Source organism: Portunus trituberculatus, chromosome 46, assembly GCF_017591435.1.
Source record: "Portunus trituberculatus isolate SZX2019 chromosome 46, ASM1759143v1, whole genome shotgun sequence".
Classification (NCBI taxonomy): domain Eukaryota; kingdom Metazoa; phylum Arthropoda; class Malacostraca; order Decapoda; family Portunidae; genus Portunus; species Portunus trituberculatus.
The window spans coordinates 26,377,005-26,395,234 of NC_059300.1; the positions used below are offsets into that span (position 1 = coordinate 26,377,005).

The 18,230-nt window shown below is 39.7% G+C and overlaps 1 protein-coding gene across 15 annotated transcripts in view; it reads left to right on the forward strand.

The window, feature by feature from the left end:
* The first annotated feature begins 3,690 nt into the window (after nucleotides 1-3,690).
* The window catches only part of LOC123520042 (protein polybromo-1-like), a 37,184-nt gene continuing 22,644 nt past the window's right edge, over nucleotides 3,691-18,230 (forward strand). For 2 of the 15 annotated variants that reach the window (XM_045281887.1, XM_045281896.1), the window contains exons 1-13: nucleotides 3,693-4,374; nucleotides 6,383-6,405; nucleotides 6,846-6,966; nucleotides 7,361-7,609; nucleotides 8,187-8,333; nucleotides 9,219-9,401; nucleotides 9,544-9,797; nucleotides 10,026-10,243; nucleotides 10,742-10,860; nucleotides 11,547-11,711; nucleotides 12,016-12,231; nucleotides 12,837-13,004; nucleotides 14,206-14,424. In XM_045281887.1, the coding sequence (XP_045137822.1) occupies nucleotides 6,383-6,405; nucleotides 6,846-6,966; nucleotides 7,361-7,609; nucleotides 8,187-8,333; nucleotides 9,219-9,401; nucleotides 9,544-9,797; nucleotides 10,026-10,243; nucleotides 10,742-10,860; nucleotides 11,547-11,711; nucleotides 12,016-12,231; nucleotides 12,837-13,004; nucleotides 14,206-14,424 (2,082 nt within the window). In that variant the 5' untranslated portion in view covers nucleotides 3,693-4,374. Of the gene's footprint in view, nucleotides 4,375-6,382; nucleotides 6,406-6,845; nucleotides 6,967-7,360; nucleotides 7,610-8,186; nucleotides 8,334-9,218; nucleotides 9,402-9,543; nucleotides 9,798-10,025; nucleotides 10,244-10,741; nucleotides 10,861-11,546; nucleotides 11,712-12,015; nucleotides 12,232-12,836; nucleotides 13,005-14,205; nucleotides 14,425-18,230 lie in introns of all 15 variants that reach the window. The other 13 variants (XM_045281886.1, XM_045281897.1, XM_045281888.1 and 10 more) reach the window with 11 other exon arrangements.

An 18,230-nucleotide genomic window follows, 5' to 3' on the forward strand; every position in this document is an offset into this window, starting at 1 on the left:
GTGCTCAGTGCCAGGGTCCACTGTGTCATCTTGTAGGACACACTGAGCAAGGCGGTCTGCTTTTACACATAGCGGGATACCCACATGAGAGGGTATCTTGGTGAAGTGGACCGTGGCACCAGCACCTTCTAGGGCGTGGATGAGATCAAGACACTTATTAACTAGATCGCAGTCCATGGGGGAGGTGGATTGAAGAGCATACAATGCAGCCTGACTGTCAAATCAGTATACATTTCTCATAAGAAAATTATTATTCTTAAGAAGAGTATGCACAATTGCGATCAAATAAAATCCTGACAAATCTTCAATCCTCACCTCCAACAACACCCTGCATTGAGGGAAACAGTTCTTGTAGAGTGGCAGTCATTTCATCGAACGACGATTTGCGCAAGCTTTTTTTTTTTTTTTTTTTTGGGGGGGGGGAGGGGCGGTTCCAGATGTGTTCTTTTTCCCTCACCAACTCTAACATCTTCTCTATATCTGGAGACCAAATTTTCAAAGTTTACTCCGTGACGTCACGACGTATATTAAGTCACAAATCGACTAACAAGACTATTATGTTGATTTTGAGTTGGAAACATTACCGACGTAAAATTTAACTTCTAAATTGGCATGTGTGAATCCGCCTTTAGAATATTCTGACACCAACTGTTCCGTCCGCCCCCTCGTCATCGCAGCCTCCAGTTGTTGTTTTATTTTTTTCCAGTACGATGACTGGATGGGCTTGGAGGAGCCCTACTAGAGTTGGGGTTGAAAATCACAGCCTTCACCACAGTCGCTGACCAGGATCACATGATCGGTAGAGTGAAGGCAGGTTCACACGTAAACATGCGACAGAAGTTACAAGTCGGTAGAGTTTCCAGCTACATATCGGTGCCTAGTGACTGGAAAAATTAGTCGAGTTGCCTTACAGAGAAAGGTTTAAAACTGTGGTGTCCAGACGTACGTTAAGATGTTGGAGTTGATTAGGGAAAAAGAGCACGTCTCGGACCATGAAAATGAATTTTTCAGCAAAAAAGCTTAAGGCAGGTTTACAAGAGCCAATTTGCGACTGAAATTGCAAGTCGATAGTTATCGGTGCCTAGCGACTGGTAAAACCAGTCATAAAATAAGACTAACATGTTGGTCTTGTTCAGTCGATCTGCGACTTTATTTACGTTGTGACGTCACATAGTAAGCTTTGAAAATGTGGTGTCCAGGTGTACAGAAGATGGTAGAGTTAAGGCGGGTTCACACGTGCCAATTTGCGACTGAAATTTTACCTCGGTAGGGATCCGACTCGAAATCGGTGCCTACAGCGACTGGAGAAACCAGTCGCAAAACAAGACTAACATGTTGGTCTTGTTAGTCGATTTGCGATTTTATTTACGTCTTGACGTCACTGAGTAAGCTTTGAAAATTTTGGTCTCCAGGTATAGAGATGATGCTAGAGTTGGTGAGAGAGAAAGAACACATCTGGGACCTCAGAAATTAATTATACAGTAAAAAAAAAAAAAAAAAAAAAAAAGTTTGCAAATCGTCGTTCGACGAAATAGCTGCCACTCTACAGGAACTGTTTCCCTCAATGCAGGGTGTTGTTGGAGATGAGGATTGAACTTTGAAGACTTGTCAGGATTTGATTTGATCGCAATTGTGCATAGTCTTCTTAAGATTAACAATTTTCTTATGAGAAATGTGGGTTGCTTTAGTGTGGTAGACATTCCTTTTCTTCCTTACACTTAGCCAGGGGCGTATCCACATGCATTTTCTTTTCTGTTGATTCTTCCGGTACGCCAAAAGAAGAGCAACCACAGCTTCAGCATCGTCACTGTAGGAAGACATCTTTGCGGGCAGCTGTTTAACATAAAATAAACAACATAAATAATAGGATAACAAAGGGCCACCAGGGCCCATCTAGGTTATTCTGTATCAGTCGCATAGCGACCTCGTCATCAGTACTTAAAGATACACTTACAAGTACACAATACATTATATACTAATTCTAAATATTTGGCCCATTAACAGGGCTAAGTCCTGCAGCGAATTCCTCTACAATCTGTGATCCCCATACATGGGGATCATGTCTTGTTTAACTATAGTAAATTTCTTATAAAAACTATCATGCAGCGCTATACATAATTATAAATCTAATAAATTTAAGTGCTTATCTAATCTGTTTTTAAACATTGTCAAACTAGTGCTATTTACAACCCTCTCTGGCAATGCATTCCAGAAGTCTACCACCCTATGACTAAAGAAATATTTTCTTATATCTAACCTGCAGCCTTGCTTTCTAATCTTCCTGCCATGATTTCTAGTCCTACTTCCCTCCTCTAAGGTAAAGAAAGATCTCACATCTATGTAGTTTGTATCTGAGAACATTTTAAATAACTCTATCATATCCCTCTTATACATCTCCTCTCAAATGAAAACATGTTTAATTCCTTTAATCTATCTCTATACTCCAGGCGCTTTAATGCTGGTATCATCCTAGTTGTTCTTCTCTGAACTGCTTCTAACATGTTGATATCCTGCCTATAATGGGGTGACCAGGCCTGTATGCAATACTCTAAATGGGGCCTAACATAGGAATTATATAAGCTACGCACCACTTCCTTACTTTTATAACTAACATTTCTATTTATAAAACCCAGGATCCTATTTGCCCTATTTCTTGCTTCTAAACATTGCTTTGAAATTTTCATAGTCCTGTCTATCACTACTCCTAAATCCTTTCCCTCCTCTACTGCCTTTAGCCAACATCCCTCCATCTCATAGCTAAAGTTTGTGTTGTCTTTACCTAAATGCATAACCTGACACTTTTTAGAATTAAACTCCATCTGCCACCTGTCTGCCCATGCTATCAGCCTGTCCAGGTCTCGTTGTATTCTGTAATTGTCCTTTTCACCCTGTACTGCACATGCTATCTTTGTTTACATTCACTTCCCCCCAAGGCGCCAACTACTGTCCAGTCGCTACGTGGGACACCTTCCGACCAGAAGGAATGAGTCGGAAACTCTACCGACGTAAATTTTCAGTCGCAAATGTGCACGTGTGAACCAGCCTTAAGCTGGGTAGGGCCTGTCATTGCATGCTCCTATTGCTGCTGCTGCTGCTGTTGTTGTTGTTATTGAGTTATTTGCATTGTAGATAGGAAGAGGAGAAGTAAGAAATTAGGAAATATGGATCGAGGAGAAGAAAGAAGATGCAGCTGTGGCCGTAAAACTGTGGGAAAGACTATGTTTACTTTAGTTTCCTCTTCTAATGCTTGGTTTTCTATGTAATAATGCACAAGGCGTCAGCAGCCTTCTAGCTTACTTGACAACTGTAAGGAATGCGCTCTCAAGATATTTACTTATTTTCCCTCAGTCTCTTAAAACACGAATTGTTACTTACATTTCGCATATATCTCATCCTATTTCTGCTGTATCATCCAATCTCCAAAGTAAGGAGAGGTGAATTAAGGAGTCGGAAAAATAATCGTTACCCCCTAAAATAGAGATCACAAATCTGTGAGAAATATCAGTTTAGAATTTTGTACAAATATGAGTATATAAAAAAATATAAAAAAATACATTGCAATTGGAACAATTTGTAGTATCATTTTATAGTTTTACTGATGAGAAGCGTTCGCATTTTAGAAGCTCGGTCGACTGAAAATTATTGGAAACAGTGAACAACCTCATGTGATTGGTGCAATAAAAAACGTGATTTCGCAGGAAAAAACAAATATTTACGAAATGAATAGTGGAAGCGGCAGGGATATAAAGTCTAGGACAGTGTTTTAAGTCACCATCCTTGTACACGACCATAAAGAAGTCTATTGATCTTGAATGGCTCTTGACCCGCGGGGGGTGATGGATGAGAAGCTTTCCGTGCCGCCTAACACCCACGCCATTGGAAACTAAACCCAAATAAACACAAACAAGCTGGAAGTATAGGCGCAGGAAAATTATCGAAGGAAGAGGGACGCCAAGGGGACGTAGAGGCGAGAACCATTGTGGCTGCGGCGGCGGCGACGGTGTGGAGAGGACAGAGGAGGGGAGGTGAGGGAGGCAAGCCAACCACCCAGTGTTGGTGCTGAACAGTGGCGGAGCGGAACAGCAACACCTACACCATCAATACCACTACACCAACATCAGACGGGCTTGTGTGTCTGTCTGTATCCTCCTATAGCTCTTTAAACAGCGCCGCAGCAAGTGTAGTGAGTGAGCAGCGGCTGTGTTGCGCGGTGTTGTGGCGCCAGGACAGTGTGTGTGGTGGCGCCCTGCGTGACACCTTGGCCAGGACACCCAGGGCAGCCTGTAGGCCCGCGACGGGTGTCATGACGCTGTGCAGGGCGGGGCTGTAGGCCTATGCATTCTCCCTGAAGCAGCAGCAGCAGCCACTCTCAAGGTAGGTGGTTGCGTCGAGGTGGTGAATGGTGATGATAGGAGTGGTGGTGGTGGTGGCGGGAAGGTAGACTTGTACTCACTTGATTTGTTTGCATTGATTGATTGATTGATTGATTGACTAGTCAGTTTGGGGGTAATAGTGTTGCATTTCTTAGATAAACATGAGCACTAGGCATCATCAAGGTAGGTTATGGCGTCAAAGTAGCGGTGGTGGTGGTGGCGGGAAGATAGATTTGTTGAACTCACCTGGTTTATCATGATTGCTTGTTTGATTGTTTGTTTTTGAATCTGTAGTGTGTAACATTGCCTAGTGGCACAGCGCCAGCAGTCACACTCAAGGTAGGTTGTGGCGTGAAGGTATCAGGACAGACTTATTTTGTTTATCCTGAATTGATTGATTCAGGACTATTGGCTATATATCTTGAATTGATTGATTGATTTGGGACTGGACTATTGCATTACCAAGTTAAATGGGATTGTAAACATATAGTCTTCAGAATAATACTCAAAAGTCCTATCATTTTTGTCCATTATGGTCCTGATGTATAAGAGTGACTCCTTGCTAACTTAGAAAGGGAATGTTCTGGGAGAACTTTTTGTTTCAAAGTTGGGAACCTGAATAATTGTTTAGATGTTATCAGTTTTCAGACAATGAACGCACAACTGTCAGCCATGGCTTGTATGCATGGTGTTTGGGTAAGGTAATGGTTAAGGTACCAGTCGCATTTGATGACCAAACACCAGCTGGTTTGCATGGTGATTTGAGATTAGGCTAGGTTGTGGTGTTTGATTCAGCTTTAAAATGTGCTTCACTAAAGTTTGATGGAATTTAGAAAGTTGTCTTTTACTGTTACAAGAAGATGCCCTGCTGCTGTCGACCATTGCCACATTGCTCTATGTAAGTAAAAAAAATAAATAAATAAATAACTGTCAAAAGTGGCAGTACTGAACATAAACTGCCTAAGAAACTGTAGGTTATTGAAAAAGGTGCAGAAGAAAAGTTATCTGAAGATAAACAGAAACACTTATTATCAACCACCACACTCCCTCTTCCCCCCAAAAAAAAATGGAGTGTATTTTGATTTTTTTTTTTTTTTTTTTCCATAATATTTTGAAAATCCTAGGTTTACTGGCATTAAGGTGTTAAGGTTTGACATGTAGTATCTCTTGTTGAAGCTTGTATATGTATAGGGCAAGCAGCAGATTAGTGAGGCTGGCTGTCAACAGGAAGCAGGTGCACATGTGATGTGTTGTTATCAAAGTCTCATGGACGTCAGCCATGTGTCTAGCATGCTTCTAAGGCATTGTGGCTCATGTACATAGCTCAGTTGCTCGTGGTGGTGTGGGGATGCTGGAAGGACATTTATTTTGTTGGAGTTGATGAAAGCAACATTTACTGAGAATCATACTCACATATCTTGAAGTATGTTATGCTTTGTGGTGTTCCAAGCAGTGACAAAAAATGGCCCATAGATAAGACATATTGTTGTATTTCTTCCAGTGTTTATTATAATACAGAACTTCTATCTTGTAATTTTGAACATAATGGTGATGACATTCATACCTACTTCAATATGTTAGCATTTACGAAAAGTTAGGATGGTAGCTATGACTGATAGGTATGGCAATGAGAGGGGAGTTGGTGGTTGAGGTAACAAGACTTCTGCCACCAGGTCACCTATGAATGGTGACTTGGCTGCTCTGTCATCTGGTCCTTGTTGTACTCTAGTGACCATTCCTCCAGTACCTGTCTATAAATGTACTCATGAAATGTAAATAACCGAGAATTAAGGATTTTGGAAGTAATTGTCTGGAAGAATATCATAACTTCCTAATATTTCACACTTTAGTCAAGTAATGTTAAAAAGAAATCCACTGCTTTGATGAGTGGATATCTTGCATTCATATATTGCAATATGGTGTCAGTGGTGAGCAGCATTGCATTGTATTAGGAGGTGATGTTTGTGTGAGGGAAGCCTTGCCCATACTTACCTCACTTTTGCTTTCAGATGGCAGCCCAGCAAGGGAACAAGTAAGTGGTGTTTTGAATTGTATCATTCTCAGTGATCACCACCCGATTTGTCTTATTCTTTTATGTACATTTAGAACTCGGCCTCTTTTTTGTGTTTTCCTAGTTCCCATGTTTGTTCGTTTTTCTATAAGTTTTTGCCTAATTTAATTTGTTAGAATTTTTCTGTGTGACTATGTTCTTCCATTTTTTTATGAATGTTTTGGATTTTATATTTTTTGTTCTTGATTATTTCTCACTAATCCATAAATCAGAAGATAATATTTTTCTTATAAGAAATCTCAAGAACTGAAGAACCTGAAATCATACACAAATAAAATTGAATGCTATAATGGACTCATGAACAAACAGGCATAAGTCAGCCTTAGACTGGATTATATTGAGGTGATTCATTCCCAGCCATTCAACCGAAGTACATGGCGCTCACTTGATTGATTCCTCAGCAGAATGGCCGTGCCCAAACGCAAGCGCCCGGATGGGGAGGAGGGCAGCAGCAGCAGCAGCAGTGTGTCCACTCCGCTGGCTGAAGGGCGACCCAAAAGGCGGAGGAATGACACTACCCTGGTGAGTCTTTGCTTGGATGTGGTTATGTGTGGTGGTTTTGTCAGTGCTTCCCTGTCACACTCCATGGTCCCGGGTATTACCTTTGTTTTCAGGTAGCTTTTATAAGATTATTTGTTTCTCTGTTGTGATCACGTTTCACAGTAGCATCAGTTATTCATTGGCTTCAGTAATCATCTATTCTAAATGGGTCATTATTGGTATTTTTCTTAATTTTGCAAAACTTCACCTCTAATTTTGTCATCTTCCATAGTATCCACCAGTCATTCCTTTCCTCAGATTCATCACCTATAGTATTGGTAATCAATATGAATTCTGTATTTTCAGTACTTGTTCCATTTAGAAATTGAAAGTAGTCACTCTAGCAGTGTATAGTACTCCCTATGTCTCCTTGCAGGTGGACACAATACAGTACATCTTTGATGCCCTGAGAAACAAGAAGAAGGATGAGGAGGTTTACCTGTGTGAGGCCTTCTTGAGGGTGCCCAGGAAGAAGACAGAACCACAGTATTATGAAGTGATTAAGTCTCCCATTGACATGCTCAAGATCCAACAGAAGATCAAGACTGATGTGTACAATGAGCTGGAAGAGTTTTGCAAGGATGTGCAGCTCCTTGTGGACAATGCCAAGCTCTACTATGCCAAGGTTCTCTTCTTGGCTGTGTCTTTTGCCCAAACCTGGCTTGGATTTTGTTGTCTCTGAAGAACCTTTTTTTTTTTTATGGTCCATATTTTTTTTTTTTTTTTTTTTTTACATTACAAGGGCACTGGCCAAGGGAAAACAAAGTGTTGGAGAAAAAAAATCCGCTGGTTGCCAGGCCCTGTGAAGAGGAAAGTAGGAGAAAGAGAAAAAACAAAAAAATCTAAAAGGAGGGTGCCTTTTTTTACTGCCTTTATAAACCATTTATGAATTAAGGCTTTGTAGGAAAATTAAATTCATATGTATGTTAGATCAAGTATAAAGATATTATCTTTACAATTTATAAATGAATGAAATACTTAAGCCATAATTTACTGACAGTTCTGAAACAAGATTCAGACAGTTGTAATAGTTACAATGGGTAATAGTGCAGAGTAAACTAGGTCTTGACACTATATTATTGATCTTAAAAGTAATGACTTACTCCTAAATGTGAAAGGCAGAGTAAGATAATCAAACCAGATTTTTCACTTATTATTTGCAATAGTAAAGACTTAAGCAGCAAACCCTTTGCTTCCCACAGTCAACAGACGAGTACAAGGATGCCTGTGAGCTGTGGGAAATTTTCTTATCAGCCAAGGAACGTGCTCCCGATGAGATCAACAAGGAGAAGCTCCGACAGCAGCAGATTGAGGATGAGGAGCGGCAGGGGAAGAGGGTCAGCACAATGGTCTCTCTCGCCAGCTTTTTTCAGTGAACCATTACTTTTAAGACTTTATGTACAGACCTAAGACTGTTGCTGCTGCTACTACTGCTACTGCTTTGCTTTTGCTCCTGCTTCTGCTAATGCTGCTACTGTTACTATGACTTAACCTTATTTACTACTACTACTACTACTACTACTACTACTACTACTACTACTACTACTACTACTACTACTACTACTACCATTCATAAGACTTGTTAGCTTAAATAACTGGATAACATATGTATGCTAATTCTTTTTAATGATATGAGCTGAATGCATAATATCATCATCATATTTGTGATTCTAAACATACCTCTGGCTTTTATATGTACAGTTATGGATGGCAATGGAAGTGCCTGCCTAGAATTATCAACATTGGATTACTGAGTATAGTGAATATTATAATCTTGATTGTCAACAAGCTGATCTATATGATATTCATGGTATGATTTGATAATATTTACACTGCAAGAGTTGCACATCCATTATCCATTTCTTTGCTTTTTTTTTATGGAAATGTTAGTATTATGAAGACTGCTTAGATTCAGCTTTACTTAGCTTCTTAATTTTCATCTTAACTATGTGGTGTTAATCTTATTTCATTGATTTGTGCTTCATTCACTCTGTTGAGGCTGAAGGTCATGTGGGTTTGATGTTGTTAGGAGTCTTCCTTTTATTGTGTGGTACTAAAAAAAAGTTGGTTTAAATTTCTTTTTAATTTAGATTTTGTCTTTGTAACTGAATCCTCAGTTCTGGTCGTGGGTCATAAACTTCTGATAAAGTAGTGCCTGCCACCTTACATTGCCTTGCTTTGCTATTGTACCCTTAAGAGGCCTCTGGATTGATTGTTGTGTGCGCATCTCCCAGCAGAGGACCCGTGGGGTTCCCAAAACGGCCCTCGCCATGTCAGCCCCAATGATCCTGGAGGAGGACAGTGATCCCATGACAATGGAGGATGCCATTGAAGAGTTGTTTGGGGCTGTCATGACTGCCATGGACCCAGAAGGCCGTCTGTACAATTATGACTTCAGGCTTCTTCCATCCAAGAATGTGAGTTGTTGGTCTTTCTTTGTAGAGATCAAGAGTCTTTTCCAGATGAAGCTCTCTAAGATTTATAGGAACACTTTTTAAAACAGAAACTTAGTATGTTACTGAGAGGAAATAATCACTTTATTGTAACATTTTGTTCCAGAAATACCCTGAATATTACCAGTTGATTGAACACCCACTAGACCTGAAGATGGTGGCTCAAAGGATCCAGGCCAAGGAGTACAAAACCATTGATGACTTGGAGGATGACTTTGCCCTCCTCTTCAACAATGCCTGTACCTTCAATGAGCCTGGCTCACGCATCTTCAAGGATGCCCGCACACTCAAGAAACTGGTGCAGCTACGTAAGGGAGACCTAATGCAGATCCTCAATGCCAAGAAATCTGTACGCCTCAGGTGGGTGGTAGCAGATGGGGCATTTAACAATATCAGTACACCTTTCTTTTTTGTTTTTGAACTAAATACTATGTAGTAGTAGGTACATGCAAAGTGTTTTTATTCTTAACCTCATTTTATAAGAGAGAAGAGTCAGTGTATTATCCTTTGGCACTGTGATGCTGAAACTGCCCCTTTTGTGGCTCTTATTAGCACAGTGGTTATTGAAGGTTTTGTGTTCTACTACAGGAGCAAGAGGAATGCCTCCAATAGACCATGGTCAGCTCTGATGGCTGAGCTAGAGGAAGGCATAAAGCTGCCACTGCCAGAGGAGGAGGGTGGTGGTGGGGGCACAGAGATGCCCCTTGGCACCACCCACGATGATGAGGAGAGTGATGAAGATGTGGATCCAGACAATCCACAGTGGCAGCTCTTCCTTGCCGCCAAGAATCTCACAGCTCCCAGTGGTAAGGCTTGCCCGTTGCTTGGGTTTATTTGAACAAACATTTTTTCCTTTCCATTGCTCAGGCATCCTGTGTGTCTTCACTGCTATTTAGACTTTATGGTTTTCTTGTGAAATTCCTAGTCTTATTTTGCATAGCATTACATATGCTGATAAGGGTTTTGTACCATACTTTACTAATCTATAAATCTTTCTATACACCAGGCTGACATTCCCCTTATTAGGGGTTAGCTGAGAGAAGATGTCATGCTTTGTCTCATTGTAGGAATGTAAATACAGAAAAGAAGGTTGCAGTATTCTTCCACCTCAGCCTTGAAGTGGATGGCCAGCCATATCCTCCCACTAAAGGGGAAACTTCAATGTAAAAGTTTGAGTAATTAGGCTCGGAAGTTTTGGTCTGAATATTCTTATTCAAAAAGCTTTTCACATTTTCACGCAATAATGATAGGCATCTTCGTGACGTGTGAAAAGAACTTGATGAATGTTGTGTTTGGTTCCACAGATCCCAACTACCAGCTGGTGGAGCCCTTCAAGCGGCTGCCCAACAGACGCTGGCACGCTGACTACTATGTGGAGATCAAGAACCCAATATCCATGTCACAGATCCGAAAGAAGATTGTGGTAAGTGAGGCTCTTGATTGTACAAGTATGATGCTTTTGATTACATGCTGTTTACTGATCTCCTAAGCTGCTCTTGTCTTCTGGTGCTGGCTGCTGTAATCTGTTATTCCTTGTTTACACCAAGAAGTGGATATTGTATTCTCTTTGCATATTGTGTTCACAAAATGATGAGCACTCCACTTCTTCCTCACTGGTTTCCATTATTGGGATGTGAAGATTTTGGCTCATAATATATATATTTTTATTTACCACTGCACTGATTCCCTAGTCATATCCTTTGGAGTAGCGAATCACCTAGTGGATTAATGAATTGGTTCTATTTTTTATTTGTGGAAGCATAAACATATATCATTAATCTTTTGAAAGATGAATATATTATATCTTTAAACAATGCTGTGAAATACTGCCATACAGATATTATCTTAACTACTGTGTGGCCAATTATGCAATGCCTAAGATTGTAGGGTGTAGTTGGGTTGTTTCATGAGACAATCCCTTTTCACCATTGACCAATGGGTGAAAGAGTGTGAATGATGTGTGTGTGTGTGTGTGTGTGTGTGTGGCTGCCCTGTGTGGGATTTCTTGCCTGGTGTATAAATAGATACACCAACTACATACAACATTTCCATAATACATAAAAAGCATGTTGATGTGATGTACAAATCTCTCTCTTTCTGTCTTTATAGAAGGGGGAGTATCGCTATATCCCAGACATGGTGGAGGACTTCAACCTTATGTTTGACAATGCTCAGCAGTATAATCGGCCTGACTCCAGGATTTACAGGGATGCTGTCAAGCTGCAGAAGTACATCCAGAACAAGGCAGAGGAGATTATGGCTATGGATGATGAGGTAAGCTGAGGAAGTTCTGTTTGTGGAGGGAATACAGTAGGTTTGTTTACTTTCAACATTTCTCTTTACATAATGGAACTCCTTTTTATTATTTATGAATCAGGAACACTCATCAGTTTATGCTTATTAGATAATGCAGACCTAAAAATAACTAAGGACCGTCGCTGAGCCATCTTATGTTGGAGAAGTCAGATTTGAATGTTATTACAAGTATGTAGGAAAGTTGTGCAGCCACTTTGTATTCCAGGACTCAGACTTAAATTTTTGAGTATGGAGGAAAATCACTAATCCATCTTTGTTGCAGGATTCCGATAGCTACAGTGATGATGACGAGTCCCACTCCCAGTCACACTCCCATGGACGGCGACGGCTTGCTCGGCCCACACGTCCCCTGACCTTTAAGCGCAGAGCCAGGATTCTCTTCAAGACCTTGATGGACTACATGACAGAGGATGGCCGCCAGCCCATTGTGGCCTTCATTGAGAAGCCTGCTAAAAGGGAATACCCAGATTATTATGAGGTATGTGTTTACTCCCTTTGTAGTCGAATGTCTTGATGCTTTGCTAGTGTGTGTGTGTGTGTGTGAGAGAGAGAGAGAGAGAATGATTGTAGTTATACAGGGATACTTGACTTCATTCCATTTTATTAGTTCATTCGCTTAGCTTTAGATCTTGGTCATATTATCCTTTTATTGCACATGGAATTGTTTGATATATTGCTCATCTCTATAACAAAGGTAGTTTTCTCTTTCTTTTACCACTGAATTACCCAAGATATCTTTTCTAGCATTTTTTTCCATCACATTAAAGAGAGAAATGATGCACCAGTTAATGAACTAGCTGGTTACCTGTACAACTAGTTTTTGATTGGATAATTGCTTACTGATTACTATGAAATTAATCTTTTAAGATTAAAAAAAGAATTAAGTTATAAGATTTACATCCATCATATGCTTGCATGCTTGAATAACCCACTAACGCCACCTTCATTAGTGTAAGATTTGTATATACTTCATTACACTAGTCATGGCGAGAATGTTGCTGAGTCATTGCTGCTAACCTTACTCACTTGAACCCTTAGCGAGGAGAAACATTGGAGAGAAAAAGGTAACGTGATATTATACAGGTGATTACTCAGCCGATAGACATGGAGACAATTGAGAGCAAGATTAAGGGCGAGCGATACAACACAGAGGAGGAGCTTATCTCGGACTTCAAGCTCATGTTCCACAACTGTCAGCGCTACAACGAGGAGGGCTCCGTCATCCACACAGACGCTACTACGCTGGAACGGGTGAGGCCTGGGACGTCTGTATTTAAGGGTGGCCTGAGGTTGACAGGAAGGCATGTAGGTATGCAGGTGCTGAGAGAATAATAGAGGTGTATTGGTGCTGGGAGAATGCTAGGTTCAGGCATGGAGGGGAAGGTGTGTGGGTGTGCAGGGCTGGGTTAGTGGTGGATATTTGGAAGATTTGTAGTTAGAATAGTAATGAATGCATATTTTTTTTGTTTGTGTGTGTGAGAGTGTATGTGTGTGCACATGTGCATACATGTAAGCTTGTATGAGTGCATGCTCTGTTCTTGATGGATAGTTAACCCATAAACTGCACCACAGGGTTCTGGCAGTCATGCCTGTGGTGTGCAATTATTGATATAAAAGAAAGATTCCTTAAAATTAATTTTTGTTGTTATGATATGAAAGGCTGCATGGAATAGTATGGGAAAACCAAATGTTAATTCATTATATACGTAAGTTCAAGTGTGGTGGTGTAATGAAGTTGTGCAATTTGTCACATGGAGGTGACAGGTGGTGAGCAGTAGTGAGTGTTTCTGTGAGCTGGTGGTCAGTTGTGGTGGTGAGTTGATGGATGGACAGTTGTTTTGTTGGGAGGAGGATGTCTTGATAAAGCACGTTATGTTAATGAATAGTAGGAGTTCCACAAAATTTATTGTCTATAGTTGTTTGTATATTGGGCTACACTATTTTTACCTAGCCTAAAGTAAAAGTAAAAGTTTCTTCTACCACAACTTTGAGACGCAAGCATATATTTGCAATGAAATGGGATTGTGGACTCAGTTGAGTTGCCAAACATCATTTCAAGACGTATGGGACCATATAGGTCACAAGTTTTTAAAGGAGCTTTCACATCATATGATGTAAATCAGTTACACAGTTTTCATCATATGATGTATATAGTGTACTAGGGTGGGTGGTGTGTGAGTAAATCCAAAGCTTGTGATGTGAATGATTCAAGTGTTATTTGGAGGAAGAAACATATAGTATCAGTTTCTTTTATAACTAGATCATATATGTGAAGAAATAAAAAAAATCTTATTGAATTTTTTGGGCATTATTGATTTTTTCATTTTTACAAGTGACAGTTTGATGATTACAGAGAATGAGTTACTTGCTTGGTTGAAGTTGCAATCTAGGTAACACACACACTCCCTCTTCCTTTGTTGCTCATTTCTTTAGCATCACTCAATCACTGCAGGTATTGAATGAAAAGATCCGGGAGCTAAACCAGGGTGATATGAGCTTGGCCAAAGCCAAGCTGATCAAGAAGCCCAAGTTCCCAGTGTACGCCAGCAATGCCAAGCACATCAAGGGCCTCTACAGTGCTGTGCGGGACTTTAGGGACAGTGAGGGACGCCAGCTGTCTGAGGTGTTCATGAAGCTACCATCTAAGGCACTCTACCCTGACTACTATGAGGTGAGGAAGTCTTTTGTGGGAGGATGTTATTGTGATGTAGAAGACCTGGTGCTTTATCTGAGTTGGCATGATTGCAGTCACCTTTAGAGTTTATTGCCTTAAGTTTTGTGCTATATATATATATATATATATATATATATATATATATATATATATATATATATATATATATATATATATATATATATACAGTGGAGACTATATATATATATATATATATATATATATATATATATATATATATATATATATATATATATATATATATATATATATATACACAGTGGAGACTCAATACTCGAACTTAATTTGTTTCAAATGGCTGTTTGTACACACCATAAGTGAAGGCTGGTGATGGATAACTTAGAAGAAGAGGGGAGAAGGAGGGAAGTAGCCGGAGGATGACTCATCATTCATGAAAATGTTATAACTTTTCTCCTGGTGTGATTCCTGTAAATCCACTAGTGGAGGGAAGTGGCTCACTAACACTTGCACTCTCACTAAATTCCATATTTTCATTGCTATTAAGCGTTTTTGGTAGAGATGTACTGATGCATTGGTATCGGAATTGGCGGTATCGGCCCATTTTTTGGGTATCGGTATCGGCTTATTTTATGACGATACTTCCTATACCTAAAAGGAATTTACTACTTAGTGATATATTCGATAGGTATAAGATATTGATGATACCAAATTAGTATAATACGGCGTATTAAGTTTCCGTGGTGATTACCGTATGTCATAGAATACTTTTTTCTGTGGTAATAAGTCACAACCTCTAAATTGGACGTGTATGAAACGCGTATAGGCTGAATTCCGGCATCCTGTCACACGGTCGGTCATGAGTCACCACGTATTCTCACTGTCTCTCAGTCAGACACTGCTCCTCCACCCACACAAAGTTTTTTAACTATAATCTAAGAATGTTAAACTTCAGATATTGAGAATCCAACAAAATGGTTTGGTATATATATATATATATATATATATATATATATATATATATATATATATATATATATATATATATATATATATACAGTAAAGTCCCGAGTTACGTCAGAGTTACGTTCCTGAAACATGACATAAGTCGATTTTGTACGTAACTCGAGTTTTTGTACTTTTAAAGCATATTATCGAGTTTTCAACCAATAATTTTTTATGGTTATTCAGGTAAGTAAAAGGTTATATTGTTATATTGGTATATTATTTACAACTATGTAGGAATATATTGATTAGGGCCATGAACGAAGGACTGCAGGTTGCCGAGAGGGCGGCCTGAGGCCGCCAGGAGGGTAGGCAGATCGAATGTTGTGACGCCCAGGGCGGACAGCTGGGAGCTTTGTGGAGTGCAGTAGGAGTAGAAGCGTTATATAAGTAAAGGTTATATTGTTATATTATTTACAAGTATGTAGGAATATGAAACACAAGCTTGTTTTTGTTGTTGATTAGGGCCCGAACGAAGGACTGCATGTTGCCAGAGGGGTGGACGCCTGAGGCCGCCAGGAGGGTGGGCAGGTCGAATGTTGTGACGCCCAGGGCGGACAGCTGGGAGCGAGTGCAGTGCGGTGGGAGTAGAAGCGTGGGCAGCGGGCAGGAAATGCAATAGGAAAGGGCAATAGGGATCAGCAGACAAGCGCAGACGGTGCAAGTGAGCTGCAGTGTCGTGTGGCCCAGGCGAAGGCTCCGGAGTTGTTATTGTTGTGATAGGTGCGTGAGCCCTCAAGGTCGTCAACCTCCCCGTTGTCATGGTAACGGGCTTCCCATTTTCTTCTTCACTCCCTTACACACAGCTGCTGCCTCCCTTCTCATGTCTTTTAATTATGTCCACTTTTTCTTGTAGCGTAATGGTTTTCCTTTTCTTAGCATCACTGCTGTCACTCAGGAGTTTTCTTTTTGGTGCCATTGAGCAAGATACTAAGATAGTCAGCAAACGCAGATGTAGGAACACTCTTGCCAGGGGCGATGGTGTGGTGGAACTGAGGCAGGAGTGTTATTGTATTCAAGCATGAGGTGGGCGGTGTGGTGGATAACCACTAGTGACGCCTGGGCCAACAATAACAATAAACCCCGCTTTACGATTTATAAATTTTCAATTTTTTAAATCTTAAATTGCCTTATAGTGGACTGACGTAAGTGCGAGTTTGACGTAACTCGAGACCGACGTAACCCGGGACCTTACTGTATATATATATATATATATATATATATATATATATATATATATATATATATATATATATATATATATATATAGTTAGGCATTTTGCATTATCGTAAATAACAGCATATTCTTATTTGATTTATAATTAACAGTGCTAGTGCTAGCCTTTTCCAAGATATCATACTGGAATAGGTGGAAGCTCGAATTATATATGTATATTAATTTTAATGCAAGTTTAATTTTTGAGTTACTTGTGTTAACCTAAGGATGTAAAAATTCCATAACTAAGAAAGTAACGATTCTGTTTTGTAATCATGTGCATTGTGTATAATTTGTTGCATATTAATTATTTAAGATCATAGCAATACACTAGAAATTTAGAATAAACTAAACTTTTTCTATTTAATTGAAAAGATTAGGTGAAAGCTCATTTTTCTGAATTGGTCTACTAATGTCTAATGAATTAATATCAAAGGATGTCAGATTTAATTAAAGAGAAACATACACAACAAAATGAGTTTCTTTTGCTAATATTTTGTCTGTTTTACAATTTTAATAATTTTAAAAATATTTTTGATCGCCAAAAAATATCGTCAATAAGATTAATAATGAAAATGCACAAGACCAAATGGTCGCTAAAGGAGTAAGAAGTAAGAATTTGAAATAACTGACAAGAATCAGAAGACTGAGAAGATATTCATTCCAATTACTGAGTAATTTACCTTTGCAGATGGCTTCAAAAAGCTTCTAGAATTGCTCCTATTTCACAAACGTTCTCAGAAAGACTTACAGCATTCCCCAAAACAAAGCCTCCCATTTGATAACGCTCGCCGTCCACCAACTCCTCCTGGTGTCCAGTGCAGTAATCACTATAAGTAGTAGTATCGGTATCGGCTCAATTAGGTGGTATCGGTATCGGAATCGGCCAAAATTTTGGTATCGGTACATCTCTTGTCTTTGGTGCCATCGTAAGTCTTTAGATGAAAAACTACCAACAGAATGCAGAAGATTGTTGTTTTTCCCAAGACACGGCAGGACTAGGGATGCACACTGGCGTCCGGTATACCGGCATTATTGCATTACTGGTATTACAGGTATTACCATTAATATAGTATCAGAAAGGTACAGTGGCAGCTGCAAGAAGGGAGATGACAGAGCTTTGTATACGACCAAATGTGTGACTGTTTGATTACCAGATAATTCCACCACTAATAAGCCTTTGGTGTCAATGTAAGTTTACAAATGAAAGACTGCAGATAACACGCAGGAGAATGTTATTTTGATGATTGCAGCAGCACAAGTCACAACTGGCAGAGGGGGAAGGGTGACCCCAGGGAGCCTTTGTTTACAACCACATGTGTGGACGTTCGACTATCAGATATTTTTTTGTGTTAGATTGAACTTTTGCGTTCGAGTATTGAAAAGTTTGAGTATTTAGACGTTCGAGTATTGAGTCTCCACTGTATTCATATATTGTCTCATGTTGACATTAGTTGGAATTCAAGAAATCTAGAATGAGCTACAAGAGGTGATAGAGACAAGGAATATATAGCAGCTGAGGGAGGGACTGCATATAGATCATACATAGAGATACAGAGAGAGGAATATACCACTGTAGGTCAAACCATGGCTACTTCAACTC